The sequence below is a fragment of the Lytechinus pictus genome, chromosome 13 (assembly GCF_037042905.1).
Source record: "Lytechinus pictus isolate F3 Inbred chromosome 13, Lp3.0, whole genome shotgun sequence".
In the NCBI taxonomy this organism is placed as follows: Eukaryota; Metazoa; Echinodermata; class Echinoidea; order Temnopleuroida; family Toxopneustidae; genus Lytechinus; species Lytechinus pictus.
Window position 1 is genome coordinate 25,456,188 of NC_087257.1, and position 21,335 is coordinate 25,477,522.

The 21,335-nt window shown below is 38.2% G+C and overlaps 1 protein-coding gene across 1 annotated transcript in view; it reads left to right on the forward strand.

Annotated features, from left to right (window-relative positions):
- LOC129275229 (pericentrin-like) overlaps window positions 1-21,335 on the forward strand; it is a 62,298-nt gene that overhangs the window by 19,871 nt on the left and 21,092 nt on the right. Inside the window, exons 12-25 of the mRNA XM_064108233.1 lie at window positions 5,367-5,615; window positions 6,059-6,271; window positions 6,964-7,217; window positions 9,174-9,293; window positions 12,444-12,569; window positions 13,075-13,398; window positions 13,760-13,933; window positions 14,430-14,684; window positions 15,607-15,777; window positions 16,916-17,080; window positions 19,032-19,292; window positions 20,134-20,292; window positions 20,612-20,750; window positions 21,025-21,209. Coding sequence (XP_063964303.1) covers window positions 5,367-5,615; window positions 6,059-6,271; window positions 6,964-7,217; window positions 9,174-9,293; window positions 12,444-12,569; window positions 13,075-13,398; window positions 13,760-13,933; window positions 14,430-14,684; window positions 15,607-15,777; window positions 16,916-17,080; window positions 19,032-19,292; window positions 20,134-20,292; window positions 20,612-20,750; window positions 21,025-21,209 — 2,795 coding nt within the window. The remainder of the gene's footprint in view (window positions 1-5,366; window positions 5,616-6,058; window positions 6,272-6,963; window positions 7,218-9,173; window positions 9,294-12,443; window positions 12,570-13,074; window positions 13,399-13,759; window positions 13,934-14,429; window positions 14,685-15,606; window positions 15,778-16,915; window positions 17,081-19,031; window positions 19,293-20,133; window positions 20,293-20,611; window positions 20,751-21,024; window positions 21,210-21,335) is intronic.

A 21,335-nucleotide genomic window follows, 5' to 3' on the forward strand; every position in this document is an offset into this window, starting at 1 on the left:
CTGGGTGACTTTGTTTCCGAAATGCTCAAAAGAACAACCACTTTTTGTGTTATCTGTTTGGTCTCATCTCATATGGCCTAATTGGTGGAAATCAATTTGTCTTCTAATTAAGGTTTAAATGTTATTAAGCCTATTGAGCTTTTTCTTGTTACGCTAGAACTAGATTGTCTAAAATCCACTTGGTTTAATACCAAGGAGGCGCGATAGCTCAGTCGGTAGAGCGGAGGACTCGTATTCCGGTGACCCGGGTTCGATTCCCACTTGGTGCGCTAGTGCCCTTTGGTAAGGCATTAATCCTCAGTACTAGGTCCTTCGGAGGGGACCTTAAGCCGTCGGTCCTCTGGTTGCTTGCTTACAAGCATTCATGCTTTCTTAGCAATCAGGTAAAAAAATCACCACCAATCACCACCACTCAGTCTATATGTTTAGACGAAACATTTACGATCTATCAAGTTAAAATTTTTATATTTTTAATTCATTCTCTTATAAACAAATGCAAAAACAAAGTAATAAAGATATTAAATTATTTACATGTAGATAAAGAAGAACAGAAAGAAGATTTATTTTTGACAAGCCTCAAACACTCTTAAACATCTGCAATTATCCTATTTTGATATAATGTCTTCTCCTATTACAAGTATAAAGGCTGTCGGTAGTGTCTTGTTTAATCCATGAACAGTAAGTTTATTTTAAACATCAGTATTATTGCTTGTGAAACCTTAAGCTTGTTGGCCTCACAAGGGAGCCATATTGCATTAGACTTGTTTGAAAAACACATTTTCGAGTGAACATCCAGGGATGTCTCGTAAGACGATCCTAATTTAAGCACTAAAGTCTGAGCAGCATAATGCTTGATTGGAGCCTGTTTGAAGTAATGCTCTCAAGTTTCAACTTTGTCCTACATTTGTTTTGTCCCAAATGTGAGATATAAACCTTGTGTCTAAAATTATAACTGAATGTTCAGGGAAGTACAGATGTGCGGTATGATATTGGCTATCCCTTCGAAATGATGTAGTAAGTCTAAAGATGAAATTCAATTATTTGGCATAGAGCAATAATTCAGAGAGAAAGGTTTTTAAATCATTTGCTTAATAAAGTTATGGACTTGGTTACATTATTTGATTGATGTAAAATGATTGAATATAGATTGAGACCCAGTATGCTGAAAAGGGCCGACACAGAAGAGCACATGTGGGCATGTGTTTTCTTGCTCGGTCAACCCAACAGAATGCCAAGCCTGTATCGCTTATTACTCAGAAATTACTCATTTCATACTACAGTAAATTCGCACATCAATTTTTAATAACACATGAATGGTCCTTTTGTCAAATTTTGTTCGAAAGCATTCAATGAGTGTTACCACAATTGGAACTTTTTAATCGTCAGATAGAGAGCTGAAATTTGAACAGGACATTACTTATTAGATTATCTAGTAAATTTCTGTGAATGATTTTCCCAAAATGTTAAGATTCAAGATTTGGTTGCTCTAGTGAGGCTGTGTTGACGGTGTGAACTATTCAAACTGTTAATTTACAATGAAATACAGTGTAAGTGTGCAAATTTAATGAATGATAAATAATGGATAATTATTCATGGCATCTACATGTATTTTTAAGATCAGTGTCAAATTTACAAGTTGACCATGTAGCATAGCATACTCATTTATCTTGCATCTGGGACAAGTTTTTTTTTGTTTAGACCTGTGATCAATTTGAGGTATAGTGTTTAGAATCAATCCCACACTTTGAATACAATATAGGCTTAGCGATATGATTAAAGATTTATTCATGGTGCTATGAATTTTCAATGATTAAACACCTGGAAAAAACTCCATCCTTTTAATATGCATGAGATGAGGGATGACCGGATGTATTATGAAAAGAAGAAATGAAATTTAGTTATGGCACGTACGACGTTAACTTAACAAACGGATGAAATATCCATTCTACTTTCACCCACGTTGCCATCAACAGCTATTAAATAGATCTTCAGAACTTGGGCAGATCGATGGTTAATGGATTGTGTCAAAGTTGGGATTTGTGATTTCCTAAGCCCCGTCAAGCCCGACTGTCAGGGCACGATAACGAGCGTGAGATTTCTCGTCCCCGATCAATCAGCAGTCATAATGATGTCAGGAAATCATCGGTGTGGATTTGAACTTTTAGATATGGGATTAAGAATTTTTTCTTAAGAAATCCAGTCAATTACACGTCTAGACACTTGTTTAGCTAGCACGTTCATCATTGCCCATTTGTAATCTCTCTTGCGTGAATCATAGTATATCCATGCAAATGAACTTCTTGATAATTTTTGAAGCATAATGTATTTAAAGGAGAATGAAACTCTTGGAGCAAGTTAGCTTTTGTGAAAGCAGAAAAATCAAAGAATAATATCAACAAAAGTTTGAGTAAAATAGGACTAGCAATAGAAGAGTTATGAGCATTTGAATGTCGAGATCACTAATGCTATGGAGATCCTCCCATTGGCAATGCAACCAAGATCTGTGATGTCACAGATGAACAACTCTCCCCTTTTGGACGCTGAAAATATACCCCAAAACATCTCTTTTTGCTCATTCTAATCATATGACAAACGATTCATCAATGATATAATGTTGTGAAACCTCTTTACTTGTCCTCTCATAAAGAGAACATCTCACCTTGTGATAGACTCTATAAAAGTGAGAATATAAGTGAAATAAGTACTAAAGTAATGAGGGAGTTGTACGTGTGTGACATCACAGATCTTGGTCGCATTGCCAATGGGAGGATCTACATGGCATTAGTGATCTCAATATTCAAATGCTCATAACTATCTTATTATTCATTCAATCTTCCTCAAACTTTCAACAATATGTTTCTTTGATTTTTCTCTTTGATATGGATTCAGCTGGTTTCAAGGGTTTCATTCTCCTTTAAGTTAGGTGGGTGTGAATATGAACGTATATGTAATTGACATCAAATGCTTCTGACCTTGAAACTTGTGTTGATGTAATGAAGAGAACAGGTACACAAAGAATCATGGATATAATGTAATCCATACTGCGCAAATACTGCCCAAGTGTTTAAGGGAATAAATATTTTTCTAGGCTCAGAAATCATCAGACGTGGAAGCATTGTGGTGTAGCGGTTCTGACTTTCGACTTACAATCAGAGAGTTGTGTGTTCGAATCCCAACACCGTCTAGCGTCCTTTGGCAAGGCATCAATCCAATCTTTGCCACTCCCACCCAGGTTTTAAATGGGTACCCGGAAGGATGCTAAAGCCTGTGTAGTATGCCTAGCAATTGAGCCTGGAACTCTTGTTGGAATGCTTCCCAGGGAGTGGAGAAAGGCATACATTGTATGCGGGCATGTCAGGATCTGATGACTTGGGTAATAATACATCTGTAAAGCGCTTAGAGACATCATTGCGATGTATTAAGCGCTATATAAAAGTGGATTCTTATTATTATTATCAAATTTCTTCTTCATACAGAAACCTGTGACTTTGATATCATTTCTCAGCAATGCATCTGTGGCCATTTTTTTCCATGGAAAAATGTTGGAAAATACTTAATTGATCTTGATCAAGAAGCTTGAAATTTCATTTTGACAAATGCTCATTATTTGGTATGGGTTAAGGTGCCAATGGGATTGACTACCCATTAGTCTTTGTCTCCCTGAGTATGTCCTGACCACTTTGGTGATGTGTTGTATCCAACAAGCAACAGGTAATTGAAATGTGACTTTCAGTTTCATTGATGTCTTTGAGAAGCACTCTCCAGTCAAACCAGAAACCGGAAGTTTGCTTGTCTCCCGTTTTGACCTGACCTGTCTTCTAGGTGAACTGTCCATTCATCCTTGTACTCGCGTCTCCAAACTTATGAAAAATATCCATAGCATTACTCGCCATTACTTAGAGGGGTCCATGGAGAGAGCAAGCGATGAGTCATGTGATCGGTGAGGGGGCGACCTAAGGGGGCGATCTAGGGTAGCGTAGTTTCCTGTTGAGGTCCTGGGGAACGTAGGCTTCCTGGAGAGGGACTAGCCAGCCTGGGGATAATCATGTGTGTGGGTCCTTGAAAAGGGTGTTGCACTACGTGTACATACTCCTGAAATATTCTTTCATATTCCTTTTCATGCTGTTTTTGTTCATATACATTCTTTGCTTCTCATTTGTTGTATTCCTCTGTGTGTCTCTCTTTGTGTCTCTTCATTTCTTGTTCTTTCTCTCACCTTTCTCGTTCTTCTGCCCACACTCATTATTAGAGTATCTCTTGTGTCTTCAAGTTTTATTAGTTTGTCACTGACAGAGGTTAAAAAAAGTGTCAAACTTTTGTAGAGGCTTGTTAATGTGTTAATTCAGAATCTGTATTCATTAAAAAAATAGCAATAACATCAGCTTGATGTACATTAATGCAATGAGTCATCAGAAATTCATTTTGTTTTTACATGTGTACAGTTTATGACCCACTTTGGATTGAAAATTGCTCTTATTTATCTCTTCCGCTGAAAGTTGTACAAACTATCAAACAACCCATGGGAATTTTGCACAACAATCACAAGATAAATATAGACCTATTCATAGTTTTGGGTCAATTGAGAGCAAAAGTAATAACTTAGCTTGAGGCATGAGTGAACATAAATAACAGAAAATTGAGTTTATTCTGAATCATCATTTTATTCATGTGATTTTAATTTTAGGTAAGGCATATAAGGGAAGGAATTATTTAAAGAATCTTTAGCTTGATCTTAGCCTGTAGAGTGATCTTTGAAGCAGATATATTTCATACAGAATGTATGAATAGTATATTACCCACATACTAACAATAGTTTGTGAGTTCGTCCTTGTACAGAATCTAGTCTATAATCAAATGAAATTCCCCCCCCCCAAAAAAAAAAAAAAAAATTGGTCTTAAAGAAGTTGAACATTTTTCATTTTCTTGATAGTTTACATATAGATGAAAAGACTTTACAGGAAATAGAGACAATAGGTATTCTATAGATGTAAATATGTGAAATTTGATTTGGCAGCAACTTCAGGCATTTTTTTTTTCTCAATTCTGTCGAACGTTTGAAAAACGACAAAATGGTTAAATGCTTTAAGCTACATGTCTTGTTCAGACGTTGGCTAATCATTTTGACTCGGCCCAAATCAAGAATGCTTCAAACAATAAGTAAAATATTTGTTTTTCCAGCAGTAACATATGAGAATCAAATAGAATAGGATTGAGCACAGCATATTTCATACATACCGGTACGTGTAGGAGCCATGTAATTCAATCAAGAATTGAAAATAACACACAACATCGATTTTTACAGTGAAGATAAAAATAGAAATTCTTACAATATATTCAATCAATATCCTACCATTGATTGCCTGCAGGTGCCACCACCAGGCTCCACTCAGCAGTGGAACGGCTCCTGGACCAGTTCTCCGACTCCAGCACCCAGTCAGACCATCGGCGTCCTGTCCAGGCCGAGGGCTATGCCAGCTCTGCCTCCAGCAAGGAGGAGGACTCCCTGTCCAGGAGCACTGGACCAGGAGGTGGAGACAGGGATGATCTCCTGAGGAGACTCCAGGCGGAGATCAGGGAGAAAGAGAGGCTCGCGGTGGAGCTCCATAAATCAGATGGTATGAAGATGATTTCTCTAACTTGGGTTTAAAAAATAGGGTACAAGAACAGGGTAGAAATTTAGGACTTAGATGGTTTTGCAATTGTGATACCAAATGACTCTCACATCCATATGAAATTATGGACCCGTAAATTGATCAATAACACAGATTTTCAGAATTTATTGAGTGAGTGAGATTGCAGGCTGACTATCAGACGAGATCATTGGTGCATGCAAGGTTGTGACACCACAAAAGAGACAAGAAATAAAATCTTTTGGGACTCTATTATTGATGTTTAAAGATTTAGGTGAAGAATTAGAGTAGGAAGGTTTGATGGAGGTTGAATCTGGCAAAGTGGAATGAAGGGGGCAAGGGGTTATTCAGCCAACTCTTTTCTTGGGGACAAAACCAGATTTAAAAATTTCAATCATCTACTTCTACTATGTTCTTTCATCTTCTAGGTCTCCTTGATGGCATCACTGCTGAGAAGTCAGAGGTTGAAGAAGCCTTGCAGCGAGCCCAGCAGCGCCACCACGACATGGTCGTCCAGATGGAGGCTCTATCAGAGCGTCTCACAGAGATGACCAATGCTAACCAAGCTCTACAGGATGCGCAGGATCAGTTTGAACAACAGAGGGCGGTTCTCGCAGAGCGCCTTGGTCTAGAGGATCTTGGTAAGACTAGATCCGCGATGTTGCTATTACGTTAACTTTGCCATCCAATGGATACTATAATGTTGTAACAATGCTCAACACCCAATCAGCATCAAGTATTCCATTGGAAGTTATCATTGGATGGAAGAGTTACCATAAAGCAGCTTTAATGTGATGGGCACAGATATTAAAATGAATTTTCTGGGAAAAGTAATTCCTTTATTCCAATATTACAGCATAAAAAGGCCAAATCGGGTTGGCTAAATGATAGGGACTTTGAGGCCAAATCATTGAAACCTAAATTGATCATCGATACTTTTCTTAAATCCTTCTGGTTTTTGATAGAGGTAAACAACCAGTTGTGATCTAAAGGTTTTGTAACAAATAGATGTGCGATTGATACTTACCATCAACTTTTCTACATGTTTTGCCATAGACTTCGATCTGTGATTAACTAAACAATTGATAGTATTCTTTCATATTATAGGGCCCCTTTAAACCATGCTTTAAGTTAAATCTCTGTTTTGCCTTCTTAAGTTCTCGACCCCAAATGTATCTATGTTGTTCTCTTATCATAGGTTTGAAGGAGAATGCTCAGTTCCCCAACATATCCAGGTGCTACCTCTTTAAACCATGTAAATATTTGCTAAGATTTTTGCTATATAACTTACAGACCTAATACTTTTTTCAATGCTACTCTCTGATCCTCATAGGCTTGATAGAGGAGAACACCCAGTTGCGCCACCAGGTCCAGGCCCTCACCCTCGAGCACCAGGACATGGAGCGACAGGCAGCCAAGACCAAGACCTACCTAGAGCAGCAGATCCAGGCGCTGGAGACCACCACTGAGGAACAGATTTCTGGAGCAAAGAAGCAGGAGGAGGCGGCTCGCCTTCGGGCGGAGGATCTTCAGAGACAGGTGGATGCAGCCAAGAAGCTTCAAAGCTCCCACAAGCAGTTCCTAGAGGTGTGTTAGTCGGTGTATGGCTGTCTGTCAAAATGCATGCTTTTGGTGAAAAAATCATACGCTCGTTGGCAATTAATCTTGAAAAAAAAAAGTAAAATCACTTGAATATGCATAGGCTGCTTTTGTTCCAAATCTTGTGCCCATTAAAGTAAACAGATAGGTTCATGGGCAATTCAATGTGAAAAAAATGATGACATAACTTCATTATGCATCATGTAATACTTAGGCTGCATTGATTGCAAGTCTTGTGTCCATGATAGTAATCTAATACCCTCATGGGCAATCAAACATGAAAAAAATTCAAATCACTTGAATATGCATAGGCTGCTTTTGTTCCAAATCTTGTGCCCATTAAAGTAAACAGATAGGTTCATGGGCAATTCAATGTGAAAAAAATGATGACATAACTTCATTATGCATCATGTAATACTTAAGCTGCATTGATTGCAAGTCTTGTGTCCATGATAGTAATCTAATACCCTCATGGGCAATCAAACATGAAAAAAATTCAAATCACTTGAATATGCATGATGTACATACATATTCATTCAAAATCTTGTGTCCATAATAGTAAACAGTCATGAATCATGCATGCATTCTCTAGCCCCATTCATATCACATATTTTTGTCAATACGATTCTCAACGGATTAGAATTTTCCTGTACGGTAACACAAAACGTAACAATCATCGTAGCAGAATTTTTTTAATGATTGATTCCATTGCCAACAATGTATTATCAATCTTGAAAATCAAGCGTACGATCATTCGCTGTCCTTTGTGTAACCAGACCCAAGTCAGCCATTACATGAAAAGCTCGTTTTCAACTTGATGCATTTCAAAAATAACTATTTTGGGGAAAAAATGTTGCTTGAAAGTATCCTTATATTGAAACTGGCTTACTTTTGGGGAGTGTTTCATAAAGCATCCTGTCAGTGATTCTCTCTGACAAATTTGCTCTCATTCAATCAGATGCAATCATTTCAGTAGCTTATAACAGCTTCAGTGAAAATCACTGTGTGACTGCTTGTTTCATGAAATGCTTCCCTCATCTCGGCTCTCTTTAACTTGCCAAACATGACTTGTGAGTCATGAGGGTAGATTTGATGCTTTGCCAAATATTGTCCTCAATATTGTTTATAATCTTGTAAGCTACTCATTTAGTGTCCTCAAATGTTTTAACCATTTAATGTCACAATGTTTTTGGTGCATGTTAGATTTTAGGGCAGTTAAAATTTCATTTATATGTTTTAGATCATCTTGTAATGTATAGAAGGTTATAATTTTACAAAAATTCACTGGGAGGAATATGAAGAAATATTCTGATTTAAGAACGAGATTTTCTAACAAAGCATGTCCTGAGATGTTTTTTTTGCCTTGCTTTTGCCCTTGCTTTCAAATATAGTAAAATAAATCTGCATTTTTTCCCCTTAACTCAGATTATGCCACTGTCCAGAGTGGTAATGATCTGTAGATTTTATTATTATTACTTGAAATACATCAATTACAGATTCATAGACTAACAAATTACTTGATCTAGATACAAGTGATTCAATTCAATATATACAATATTAATCCTTTATGATTTACATGTACACGTAAGAACTTGATATTATTCTGCTTTTCAATTGAATTATTGCTTGAGTGATCATGTTTATTAATGAATATGAGATTGAAAAAAAAAATGAACACTTATATCATATAAAGGCTAGAAGTAAATGTAGAGCCCGGTGCACCATATAAATGAAAAACCTGTTTCACCAAAAAAGTGTTTATTAGCAACAAGTTGCGGTTACTGTTATGTACTATTTAAATTGTGCCATATTATTGATTGATAGCAAATTTCCCTATGGACATTTATCATTTGTTATTGATAGCAGCTGTTTTGTGCAACAGCATCTAGTTTAATTTTAAATGTAGCTGTCTAATTTAGAATATTCCCTCCCTCACATGAACAGCAACAATCTGCAGACAGGGAACAGGAGAGGGAAGAGTTCCAGAGGGAGATTGCACGGCTGGAGGAAGAGTTGAAACAGAAAGAGAAACCTGGGCAGGATTTGGAGCAGCTAAAGAAAGAAGTAAGTTATTTTTCATTGTTTATCAATTATTCGTTCATTCATATTAGCTCCATACTACATTACATGCTAGCATTAGAGCTACCTGAAGGAATGCTTGTATGCAGAGTTTTGCTTCATTCTGTAAACCCTCATGAAAAAAAAACAATTTGTGGAGCTGCTCATTTTTTGTGTATACTATTATAAAAGGTCATCACAGAGTCCCTGGCTACCATCATGCACATCCTGGTTAAAGCTTTCTTATACTACAAAATGTAAATGTCTGTCATATAACCAAAAGACTAAAAAATGACCTGTTGACACTAAAAATAATGCATGATTTTTTTCAATTTTTTTGCGAACATTTTTTATATGAATTATGGGAATGTTTTTTTTTCTTTATTAGGGAATGGTTAACATACAAGATAAACCCATTTGTATGGATCTTGCATAGATCAGCATGCCTTTGTTCTTTTTTGGTTTCCAATGCTATTTCATGTAGAAATATTTAAATCAAAAGTCATTTTCATTGCTCGTGTAGGCCTACTATCTGCATCTTATTCCATCCCCTTTGTTCATTGTCACCCTTAACTTTACAGCTACATGTAGTTTATATGTTAATTTCATTCCCAAAGCAACTGGTCAATTCTAATGTTTGAGTGCAAAACCATGAAATCTATTTAAGTACAGATAATGTTTATATCGAGTCTAAGTATCATCCAATTCTTGTACAGTTGTGCTAAAAAGTTAGTGAACCCCACCACAAAATGCACTCCTTCATGCTGAGTGTTGAACAACACTACAATGTTCGGCGAGCCCAGAGAGACATAATATTTTATCACCTTACTTACTTGAACACTTTTCATTTTCTGGTGGGTTTCACTAAATTTTGAGCACTACTGTACTTGCAACATGCTGCTTTGTTGACTCTTTGTATGTTTCATTTGACTATTATGATTGGTCAACAACTTCTACCCCACTCCCCCACTTCTATTTAGTTAATTCAATCTTGAAATCATGTATCCCTCATTCTGGTGTCATACAATAGACCAAGACACAATAGACTGTCAAGTCCTACCCATTCATAAATCCCCTTCTTCCCACCTACCATGGATAACCTTTTCTTTGATCTTAAGCAATTAAGGAGTACTTTGTTCTCAGTAAGGATTACAAATCTAGGTACATGTACATGGAGCTTATAAATGATAACAGGATACTACATTGTTTATATTTGAAGAACTACAGTCCCACTCCCCCATATCCATGTAGTGCTTTCTAAGAGTTTCAGTTCCTGTCTGGAGTCATACAATGGAGTCAAATCCTTAATGAAAATCCATTCATAAAAGTTTTCTCGTTATAAATGTACCTTCCAATCAGATCAAGGGAAGCGTACATTGTCTAGAGTAAACAAAAACAAGACATTGATTGAAAGACAACTGTTCACCCCTTTGATTATCTTTGAATAGTTAAAACCAAGAAGTTGATCAAAGACATCAGTTCACTCTATTGTTTATCTTTGAACAGTTATCTTTACATGTGTGTATCCATGTACCTCGAACCTTGTACCCCAATGTTTACATTGCACACTCAAGCATGCAAAAGGTTGTGTATTCTTCCATTCAGCTTTCTGGCTAACTGTGAACTTGCCATTTGCATTATTTGAACAGGATTTTCAAAAATTGTTTGTGACTGGTGTTAACTCCAGAACATATACCGGAATAGTAATTGCTGATTTTGTGATGGATTCTTGACAACATTGACCCTTGGATTCGTTGGACATGGTTTTAAGGAATATTATCGCTGAAAATCTGGGTGTCTGGAGAGATTGTTGATCTTGCTAGCATGCTTGGAACCATGCTTGAATCTATTGAACACAATTTGTAAACACTCTTGTGCAGGGTATACATTGTACTGTACATGTACTGTAGAGTTCGAGTTGATTTTGTGATTGAGCTCATTCAAAACGTGTCCATGCATCTTATAAGCAGGATTCTGAAACATTGTTGTTTACGGGTGTGAAATCCAGGACTTGGACGGATTTACTGATTCTGTCATTCCTCTTTTAAAAAACATTAACTTGAATATGGAAATGTGGTTCATTTTGTGATTGAGCTCATTCAAAACGTGTATAGGTGCATCTTTTGAGCAGGATTCTCAAACATTGTTTACTGGTGGGAAATCTAGGACTCGGAATGATTGTAGATTCTGTCATTCCGATTTTATAAAAAAATCAACTTGAATAAGGAAGTGTTTATTGCCTATATATAAAAGTCTAGGAAGGTGTAGCATAGAGTAAATTAATATAGGTAAGTCTGCCGTCTGCCATTGTAATATTTGGTATCTGTGCATGTGCAAATATCTATAAGAGAAATTGAAAATATGAATATTTCTGGAATTATGTATAATCCTGATGAGTACATGAAGGTCCCTCCGCGAAGCCCTGCTTTACTAAGCAGTTTTCATGATTGCTTACACTCCCCAACAAACCATCATGATCAAATGGTATTAAAAAAAACCACTACCATAGCACTTCTTCCCTTTGGTACATGTAAGACACTAATCCACATTTGTTGCTCTCCACCCAGGGGGCCGTTTAATAAAGCTGTTCGTAAGTTAAGAGCAACTTAAAGAACGACTGGTGATCCTTTCTTACGCGCTAAACCATCGCCAATGTATATACCATTTACCACAAGAAAGGATCACCAGTCATTCTTAAAGTCGCTCTTAACTTACGAACAGCTTTATGAAACACCCACCAGGTGTAAATTGTTACCAGTAGGAAGGAATTCCTTGTCCTTGTTCCAAGTACCAACAGTGATACCTGAATATAAAAACCACCCATGGGAGACAAGAAACAATCCTTATAAAGAGGTGGTTGTTATGGACAGGATACTACATGATTTTACAACACATGTTTCAATGAGGAAAACCAGTCAACCACTTGTACAGTGGAAATAAACTGGTTCTGCTATACATGGCCTGTTGCATGAAAGTTACTATAATGGCACCTTTGCCATATACATTTTGGTAACTACCACGGTGACGTTGCTCAACAGCCAGTCAAAATTAAAAATTACCTGTGAGTTTCTTTTGTGGATGGCAAAGTTACCTTAATAAGCACCATAAACCTGGAATGGTTTTATTATTGTACCTGTTATTTTTTTTTTCTTTCAGAACCAAGACCTGAAGGATGAGATCAGTCTATCTCAGAGTGCTGCAGCCGATTCAGTCTCCCGTATACAACAGCTAGAGAAAGAGGTCTCATGGAAGCAGGATACAGTGACAGAACTCGCTAGACAGGTAGGAATCTTGAGGACCGTTTCATAAAGATGTATGTTGGTTATGCAGAACTCTATGTTTTGTGGTCTAAGTGGTCTAAGATATTGAATTTGTCATTCAGATACTTTATAAAGATGAGAATTTCAATCCACAAAGAGATGGTCACCAGTCTTAAGTAAAGTTGTTTGTAACCTACAATGTACAAACAGATTATGAAACACTAGTCAGGCCACTGAAGATTTTGACAAATTCTTGTTGCATTGGTGTAGGTCCAATCCTTGCCCCTATTGGGGATGAGTTCATCACATGTCCCTTTTGTGATTGTAAATGTACCTTCAAGGACTTTGGTCTTCAATGCATGTTCTAACCTCCCCACAAGTGAAGCTGTCTGTTTGGTGATGTTATAAGGCTAAGTGGTTCCACTCTCTACCTTTTCTGCCCTTACCCATAGCTATTCAAGTAACATCTTCTTGTGCAACCATTCCATAACCAGTAACCCCAAATCACTTTTCTGCCCCTTTTCCAGATCAAGGAGCTAGAACGGCAGGTTGATGACCAGAAGAAGCTACCGGCCAAGGTTTCAGAACTTGAGGCTGAGCTACGGGGCGCCCTCCATCTCCAAGAAGAGATGAGACATGAGAAAGACGCTCTCCAGAAACAATGCTACGACCAACTCCTCCAGATCTCGGCACTCCAGTCCAAACTGGATGCCCACAAACATGGCCTGGACAGTCGCGTAGCGCCCTCGTCTAGTTCTACAAAGTCTTTGGATGATACCAACGAAGGTCCGATGTCCCTGGCTCAGCAGTGGGAGCAGGACAAGGAAGCTTTGGACAGGAAAGACAAAGAAGTAAGATTTATTTCCATTTCCTCACACTGTTGTGTAGTGCATTCCGTGTAGTTATGATCTATTCCAAGGCGTACCATTATAATTACTATTACCCCAGCTTCAGCTCGAGCTGCTGTTTTCAGTGCTCAGTGCTTTCAAGGGATCGATCCTTCTGGGGAACCCATTCATCTAACCTGGGTGGAGTGCAGCACAAAGGTAACTTTCTTGCTGAAGGAAAATTTGCTTTAGCTAGGATTTGAACCCACGACTGCCTAATTGAAAGATGTTATGAACGTACTTGGATCGCCACTCTAATCTGTAACAATGATATCGAGACATATACACATAGTATATTCTTCTTTCTATCTCATTTTCTTAATAGATTGCTGACTTAGTGGAGCAGCTGGAGCAATTTAGAGAAGACCTCACAAACAAGGATGAGGAAATTGCCCAGCTTCAGCTCCAGCGTGAGGTTGCCTCCAGGGAGCAAGGATCTGGGAGAGAAGACATGGAGGAGGAGATCAACCAGGTCAAAGCAGAGAATGAGAGATTGAAGGTGAATATTCATTTTATTGACTGGATTTGTGGGGTATATAAGGAATAATCACCAAGCTAAGATTATATTGCAAAAGTGTGGTGAGTGTAATGTGGTCGCAGTTGCCAACATTTCCGATGAACACCCCAAATTCTATATCAGTGTCATTTGAAATGTATAAACATGCTAATCCCATTATCATCATCATCATGATTATTATCCAATTAATATTATCAGCATCACCATTATCTTCATTATCATCAATTTAATCATCATTGTCATTGTTGTCATCGTCATCCTTACCATCACTACCACCATCATCTTCAAGTTAATCATCATCATCATCATCATCATCATCATCATCAGTTAAATCCTTAGTGCAGTTCATAGGGTTCTTGTCTCTACCCTCCCCTTATAACTGAATATAAGCATCAAAATGTACTTTCCCCGCTTCCTAAATGTATGAATATCCTCCAATTTGAATCATGTTAAATCCATTTCGTCCATTCCTACCCAGGATGAGCTCCAGGCTCCTCCTCTGGACCAGGAGGAGGCCTCCTTACCCAGGCTGGCCCAGGAGCTCCTGGAGGAGAAGAACCTGGAGATAGACCAGCTGGAGGAGCAGGTCCAGCAGCTCCAATCCAGACTGGGCCAGGATACCAGGAGTCTGGGTCGATATCAGGAGAGGGAGCTGGTGGTGGAGGAGGTGATCCGGGTGGAGAGGCGGTCAGCAGAAGGTTCTCCGGTAGAGGATGCCAAAGCAGAGGAACTGGTATGTGAATATTTGTTGTAAAGCACAGATAAATTTTACTATGTTTTGTTTCATTTTATGTTACACTTGTTTGTAAATGTAGTATTGTGTATGTGGACCTCTTTGAAAATCAGCTTTACTGAAAGGGCCATTCCCCCTATGGCAGGGAGTGAATAAATAGAATGAATCCTTTTAAAGGGGGAAAAATCCTTCATTTATAAGTATTGAGCTGTGAAAACAAGTCTTGATTGGGACTATTTAACAAGCATGGCAACTAAGGGAGAAGAATAGCGTTATGCCTAGAGGAAATGTCATGGCAGAGCTAATTTATAAGCTGTATTTATTTTTCTGTATACATGTTCTTTCTGTGGGTCTCAAGTGTTTAGTTCATGTGAAAAAAACATGAGAGATTTTGAGAGATTAAAAAATTGCATATATATATTTGTACTGAGGGAGAGAGATAAGTAGAGAGACGGAGAGTGAGGGAGAGACAGGGAAAGAGATATTGGAAGTTGTAATGTTGAAATCATAGTAAAGGTCCATGTTTCAGGAAACCACAATTTCCTCTTATTTCCAAAAGAAAATAAACCCTGTTTCGGGAGTGCGTGTACGCACATGTATAGAAATTTGGCAATCTGACAATTCTCTCCTTATCTGTTTTATATGTCATATCATTTTAAAGAGAGGGGAACAGACAAAACAACAATAACAGAACAACAACCTAACAAAGACTCCTTTTCTAGTTTCAAGCATGATCTATTATCATCACAATCAAGATCATTGGCTTAAATTTGTCAGTATGATTGTAAGCTCAAACACATCCCCATTTCAACTCTTCCTGTCATCTTCATCATCATCATCACCATCATCATCATCATCTTCATCATCATCATCGCCATTCCCATTACACTTAACAACAATTTTCCCACTCCCTTCTATTTAGAATCAGCTTCGCCTGGAGCTGGAGACCCAGGTGGCGGCCAAGGACCAAGAGATCTCCATGCTTAGGCAGCAAATCAGTGATCGAGACGAGAGCAATGTGCTGTCCAACCCTGCAGTTCAAGAGGTCATTGATAGAATGAGACAACACACACAGGATGAGGAACAACAGAGGGTAAGTAAAGGTAGTGAAAGAGAGGAAGAGAGAACTAGAGAGATGAAAAGAAGGAAAGAGGGCAGGAAGTAGGAAGGAAGTAAGTAGATGGAGGTGAGGGGTGGTTGGGGAGCAAGAGAGTGAGAATGATTATACTTCTTGATAACTATTCCTCCCCTACCCCTCCCCAAAGAAATAAACATAAGAATGAAATAAGATAAATAAAACAAAATGAGGGATAAATGCACAAGTAAATATAAAAATCTAATAAACATTATTTTGAGAAAAGATTATGATTATAAGAAAATAATGATGGACTGGTCCTTGATAGTTTTAGTCCAAATGACGTACAAATAGAAATATCTTTAGCTTTATAATCATTCACTCTCGGTTTTACTTTATCAAGGTCAAAGGTGATGATCATCTTTGGTTCAGATTAGAGCCAGTAATGATATTTGTTGCACTTTCCGCCCCCCTGATGAAAATTTGGGAACCACTTCACTTCCTGCAGTTTTATCTACCCTGGAGCATCTGATGTCCCTGCTTGCCATACATGTCGGAGCATGTCCCTGTGTGTTACTCTTGATATATATACGCAGTCCTTGATTATAACCCATCAGACTTGTTTGTAAACATTGTGTAAGAAGATGCATAGGTGTCGTGTTACAATCTGCATCATGGTATTTCTGAATCCATCTTAAGAAACGTTCCATATTTAATTATTTGTTTGCGAAAGGTAGGATTTTATCCAAACTCTGTAGTTCTGTAATGATGGAGGGAGCGTGCTTTATTTTGTGTGTTTGTCCATTTTCTTTAAGGAGACCACCACAAACTGAAGATAGTGCACTGGGGCTGTTTTCCAACTTGTTTTTCTAGATTGCTTTCTGCATTGAACTCAGATGTAATTGCGGGGTTCTCCTTGACATTTCAGGGTCTAAAACACCCTCAGCCCCTTCTATATTATTTTTTGCTTTTGTGCAAGTTTTGTAGTATTATTGGAACACTGGATCAGTTTCAAAAAAGGGGATTTACCTGACCAATTTCATTTTGAGGGAGGGAGAGAGTGCTGTTTGTATTTCCACCCTTGTATCTATAGTTGTGCAGGATTTATCAATACTTCTAATCACTCCATTTATATACCTCGTTTTTTCTTTGTTAGAAGCAACTTGAGCAAGAAGTAAGCTCACTTAGAAAGATCATGGGTATTCGTGAGAGGGAGGTAACAGAGTTAGAGGCACAGCTTGTTAGAACTCAAGAGCAGGCCTTATCCCAGGGGGAGGATGCTTCACAACAGGACAATGAAGCTCTCCATATAACAATTCAGGTACACTGCAGTATCTTTTTCTCTTTGTTGGCTATTTTGCTGTTCTTGCATTTACTGATTTTTTTTCTGATACAAAATCCATCATTTTTGTCTCACCCGCATAGCAGAGAGACTATAGGCGCCGCTTTTCCGAAGGCGGCGGCGTCAACACCAAATCTTAACCGAAGGTTAAGTTTTTGAAATGACAGCATAACTTAGAAAGTATATGGACCTAGTTCATAAAACATGGCCATAAGGTTAATCAAGTATTACTGAACATCCTACCTGAGTTTCATGTCACATGACCAAGGTCATAGGTCATTTAGGGTCAATGAACTTAGACTATGTTGGGGAATCAACATCAAAATCTTAACCTAAGGTTAAGTTTTTGAAATGTCATCATAACTTAGAAAATATATGGACCTAAATCACGAAACTTGGACGTAAGGTTAATCAAGTATTACTGAACATCCTGCATGAGTTTCACATCACATGACCAAGGTCAAAGGTCATTTAGGGTCAATGAACTTTGGCAAAATTGGGGGTATCTGTTGAATTACCATCATAACTTTGAAAGTTTATGGATCTGATTCATGAAACTTGGACATAAGAGTAATCAAGTATCACTGAACATCCTGTGCAAGTTTCAGGCCACATGATTAAGGTCAACGGTCATTTAGGGTCAATGAACTTTGGCCAAATTGGGGGTATCTGTTGAATTACCATCATAACTTTGAAAGTTTATGGATCTGATTCATGAAACTTGGACATAAGAGTAATCAAGTATCACTGAACATCCTGTGCAAGTTTCAGGCCACATGATTAAGGTCAACGGTCATTTAGGGTCAATGAACTTTGGCCAAATTGGGGGTATTTGTTGAATTACCATCATAACTTTGAAAGTTTATGGATCTGACTCATGAAACTTGGACATAAGAGTAATCAAGTATCACTGAACATCCTGTGCGAGTTTCAGGTCACATGACCAAGGTCAAAGGTCAATGGATATTAGCCATGTTGGGGGTATTTGTTGAATTACCATCATAACTCTGTAAGTATATTGGTATAGTTCATAAAACTTGGACATAAGAGTTGTCAAGTATCACTGAACATCTCATGCGAGTTTCAGGTCACATGACCAAAGTCAAAGGTCATTTAAGGTAATTGAACTTTAGCCATTTTAGAGGTAATTATTAGATTGCTGTCATAACTTTCAAAGTTTATAGATATAGTGTATAAAATGTGGATATAGGGGTAATCAAGTATCACTGACAAGTTTTAGGTCACATGATCAAGGTCCAATGTCAATGAACGTAGTATTGTATCATTATATGAATGGTGTTTTTTGTGAATAATTATTTAAATGGTGTTTTTCAAAGTCAGCACTGCTGCTATATTGAATCGCGTGATGCAGGTGAGACCGCCAGAGGCATTCCACTTGTTTCTTTTCCTTTCCCTCACCCCCCTTTTTTTTTGGGAGGGGGGGGGGTATCCCTTGTTTTCTTCCCTCTTTATTTCTTTCATTGCCCATTTGTCTCTCTTTTTCTGGAACCTTTATTTCAAATATTTCATTGTTATTCCAATCATGTTTTGCGTGATATGGCACTAGAAGGGTGTTCACTTTTAGGTAAGATCAATTATAAATGAAACTGATTTAAATTCACCATCAAAATTGATTGTTAGCTAACACTGTTTTTAATTTTGAATAGCAAAATTTTATGGAAAACCAAGCCAGTTATCTGTGAATTACTTGAAATGGTTTTTAGTAGCTCTGAAAAATTATAACCATTATAAGAAGAAGGCAAAACGGAAGAGTATAGTAATCAAATTTTTACTTGCTTATATAGTGGTTATCACTTACTTTATCAGAAGTGCTCTACAGAAGTACAGCATAATTATCGTTATGTATTGAATGAATTAATATTGATTTTAGGAATAACATTAAGCCTACTTTTTGTGAATTATCCCCTAGGATAAAGAGCTTGAGATCATGAGCCTCAAGGTGGAGATGGATAGGCTTGAGGAAGCGACCTTCCAAACCCAGCAGCAAGAGCAGCAGGCAAGGATTCCGGAGGCCACGCCCATCCCAGCAAGCTCCGCCCTGGAGGAGGCGGTCAAGAATCTAGAGGAGGAGCTCAGTCAAGAGAGGAGTCGAGCGTCCGAGATGGAGGCCGACTACCAGAGACGGTTGGCCGGTCTCAAGGGTCTTTCTCCTGGAAAGACTCTTGCTCAGGTAAGGGTTGTAAAGTAGTCAATGCTTTGAGTAGATTTGATTTCCCCATAACATGAAGATTGGGGTTTGGTCATGGGGCTCATTCCTATAATTGATTATATTGATTATTGTGTATGATCAGTGGTAAAAAACAGTCCACAAGCATTTACTAAAGGTATATGGTGTGTGTGACCAGGGCCCCATAACACAAAGGTTAGCAATTAATCACCAATTTGAAAGAACAATTCTGATTATTCCTTTTTAGTCTACTGAGCTAAATGCGCATGCAACAATGATCTTGATCGGCCATTTCATTTAGCGATTTAATCACAAACCTTTGTGTTAAAGCGCCCAGGTCTCCATTTCTAAAAGGACTGCCCGGACTTGCCCTTTGGCAAGTATGTTCTTGATTTCTTCAGGCAAGTTTCACATTTTTGGTAGTATCACATTTTCTGCTGAAAGCAGCAAGTATGTACATGTACTTACAAAAACATGGAGTCTGGGTTGTCCTATCAGGACCAAACGTATACCCAAGAAAGATACATGGTGTACCATGAAAGCTCTACGTTGCTTTGTATCTGCCATGGAAGCATTCAAAAGTTATACAAGTTCTTATTCTTTCCCCAATGAATTATAATATAGATGATTTTACATGTTTAGTGAGAGGGGGAAAAAAGCAATATGTGATATCACGAAATAAAAAAAACAAACAGTGAGTGACACCCTTGTATGTACATGTATCAGTGTTTTCTTGTTTTACATACAATGAATTTATGCATGTTTGTTTCATTCTATTCATTCAAATCAACTTGTGGGGGTGTTTTGTGTGTAATTAATTATTTCCATGTCTTAAATTTGACAGAAACTGAATGAGATCCGTGAGGAGCTCACCCGCCAGCACCAGGAGCATGTGGCCGACATCCAACACACCATGAACAAGGAGGCGGAGCTTCGTATTGAACAAATCAAGAAGGAGCACGCCCACCAAATACAACTCCTTGAGGAGCGCACTAGATCGCAGGTTTGTAGTTATATAGGGGCATAGGGCAGTTTTCCCCAAATTGTCAGAAATTGTTAATTGGAAAAGGGCCACATAGATGGTGACAGGGCTCAAGATCATGGGTCTGTCATGATGTTCAAGGCAAAGGGTAGCATCCCTTGATTGTCAAACCTGTATTTAGCAAATTTCAGGATCCACATTGGAATCGAATGTAGACTTTCAAAACTTCTGCGAATCTGAAAGAACATTTTTTTCCTAATATCATCTCTCAATCTCTCTTTTCATTGATTATAATTATTGGTTGACCTGATGATGTTTGGATTTTGTTTCTTCAATAAAGGTGCATGAGGCAGTGCTGAAGACCAATCAAGATCTACTGGTCGCTCATGGGGAGGAGAAGGCTAGGATTGAGGAGGAGCATAGAAAGCAGATGGAGAGGCTTGCTGCAGCCACGCCCATCAATATTAGCTCACTCGGAGGTAAGATAGTATACCAATATTGACTTCTCATGAAGATGGTGGTGAAAATTATGAATCCTGTGGTGTTGTCCATACCGGACCTTTTATCATCCCAATCATTAGTTAAGCTGATAGTTTTGGAAATACTGATTTGTGCCCTAATCTTATCCGAGGCATTGAGAAAAATACTACAAGTACTTTTTGTTTCTTCTCAACAATGAATGTAGCAGCATTATATGATTAATCAGGTAGATAAATATTCAAATCTTTGTTGTTTTGTTATTCTTTGATATAGATGTTGGAGACCTTTTACACAAGGAGGTTGAAAACACCGCAAGATTGGACTCCAACCTTCTTGGTCATCTGAGGCGTCGCCAGGGTGGGGTAGGGAGAGAGCAGCCCCCAGGGGAGGGTTCCGTGACCAACGGGGATACATCTGACCTTGATATGACCAATGGGGAGATCCCACCAAGGTTACAGGTATGTAGGGGTTGATGCGATGATGATGATGACGACGTCGACGACGATGATGGTGGTGATGATGATGATGGTGGTGATGATGATAGGGATGATGATGATGATGATGATAGGGATGATGATGATGAT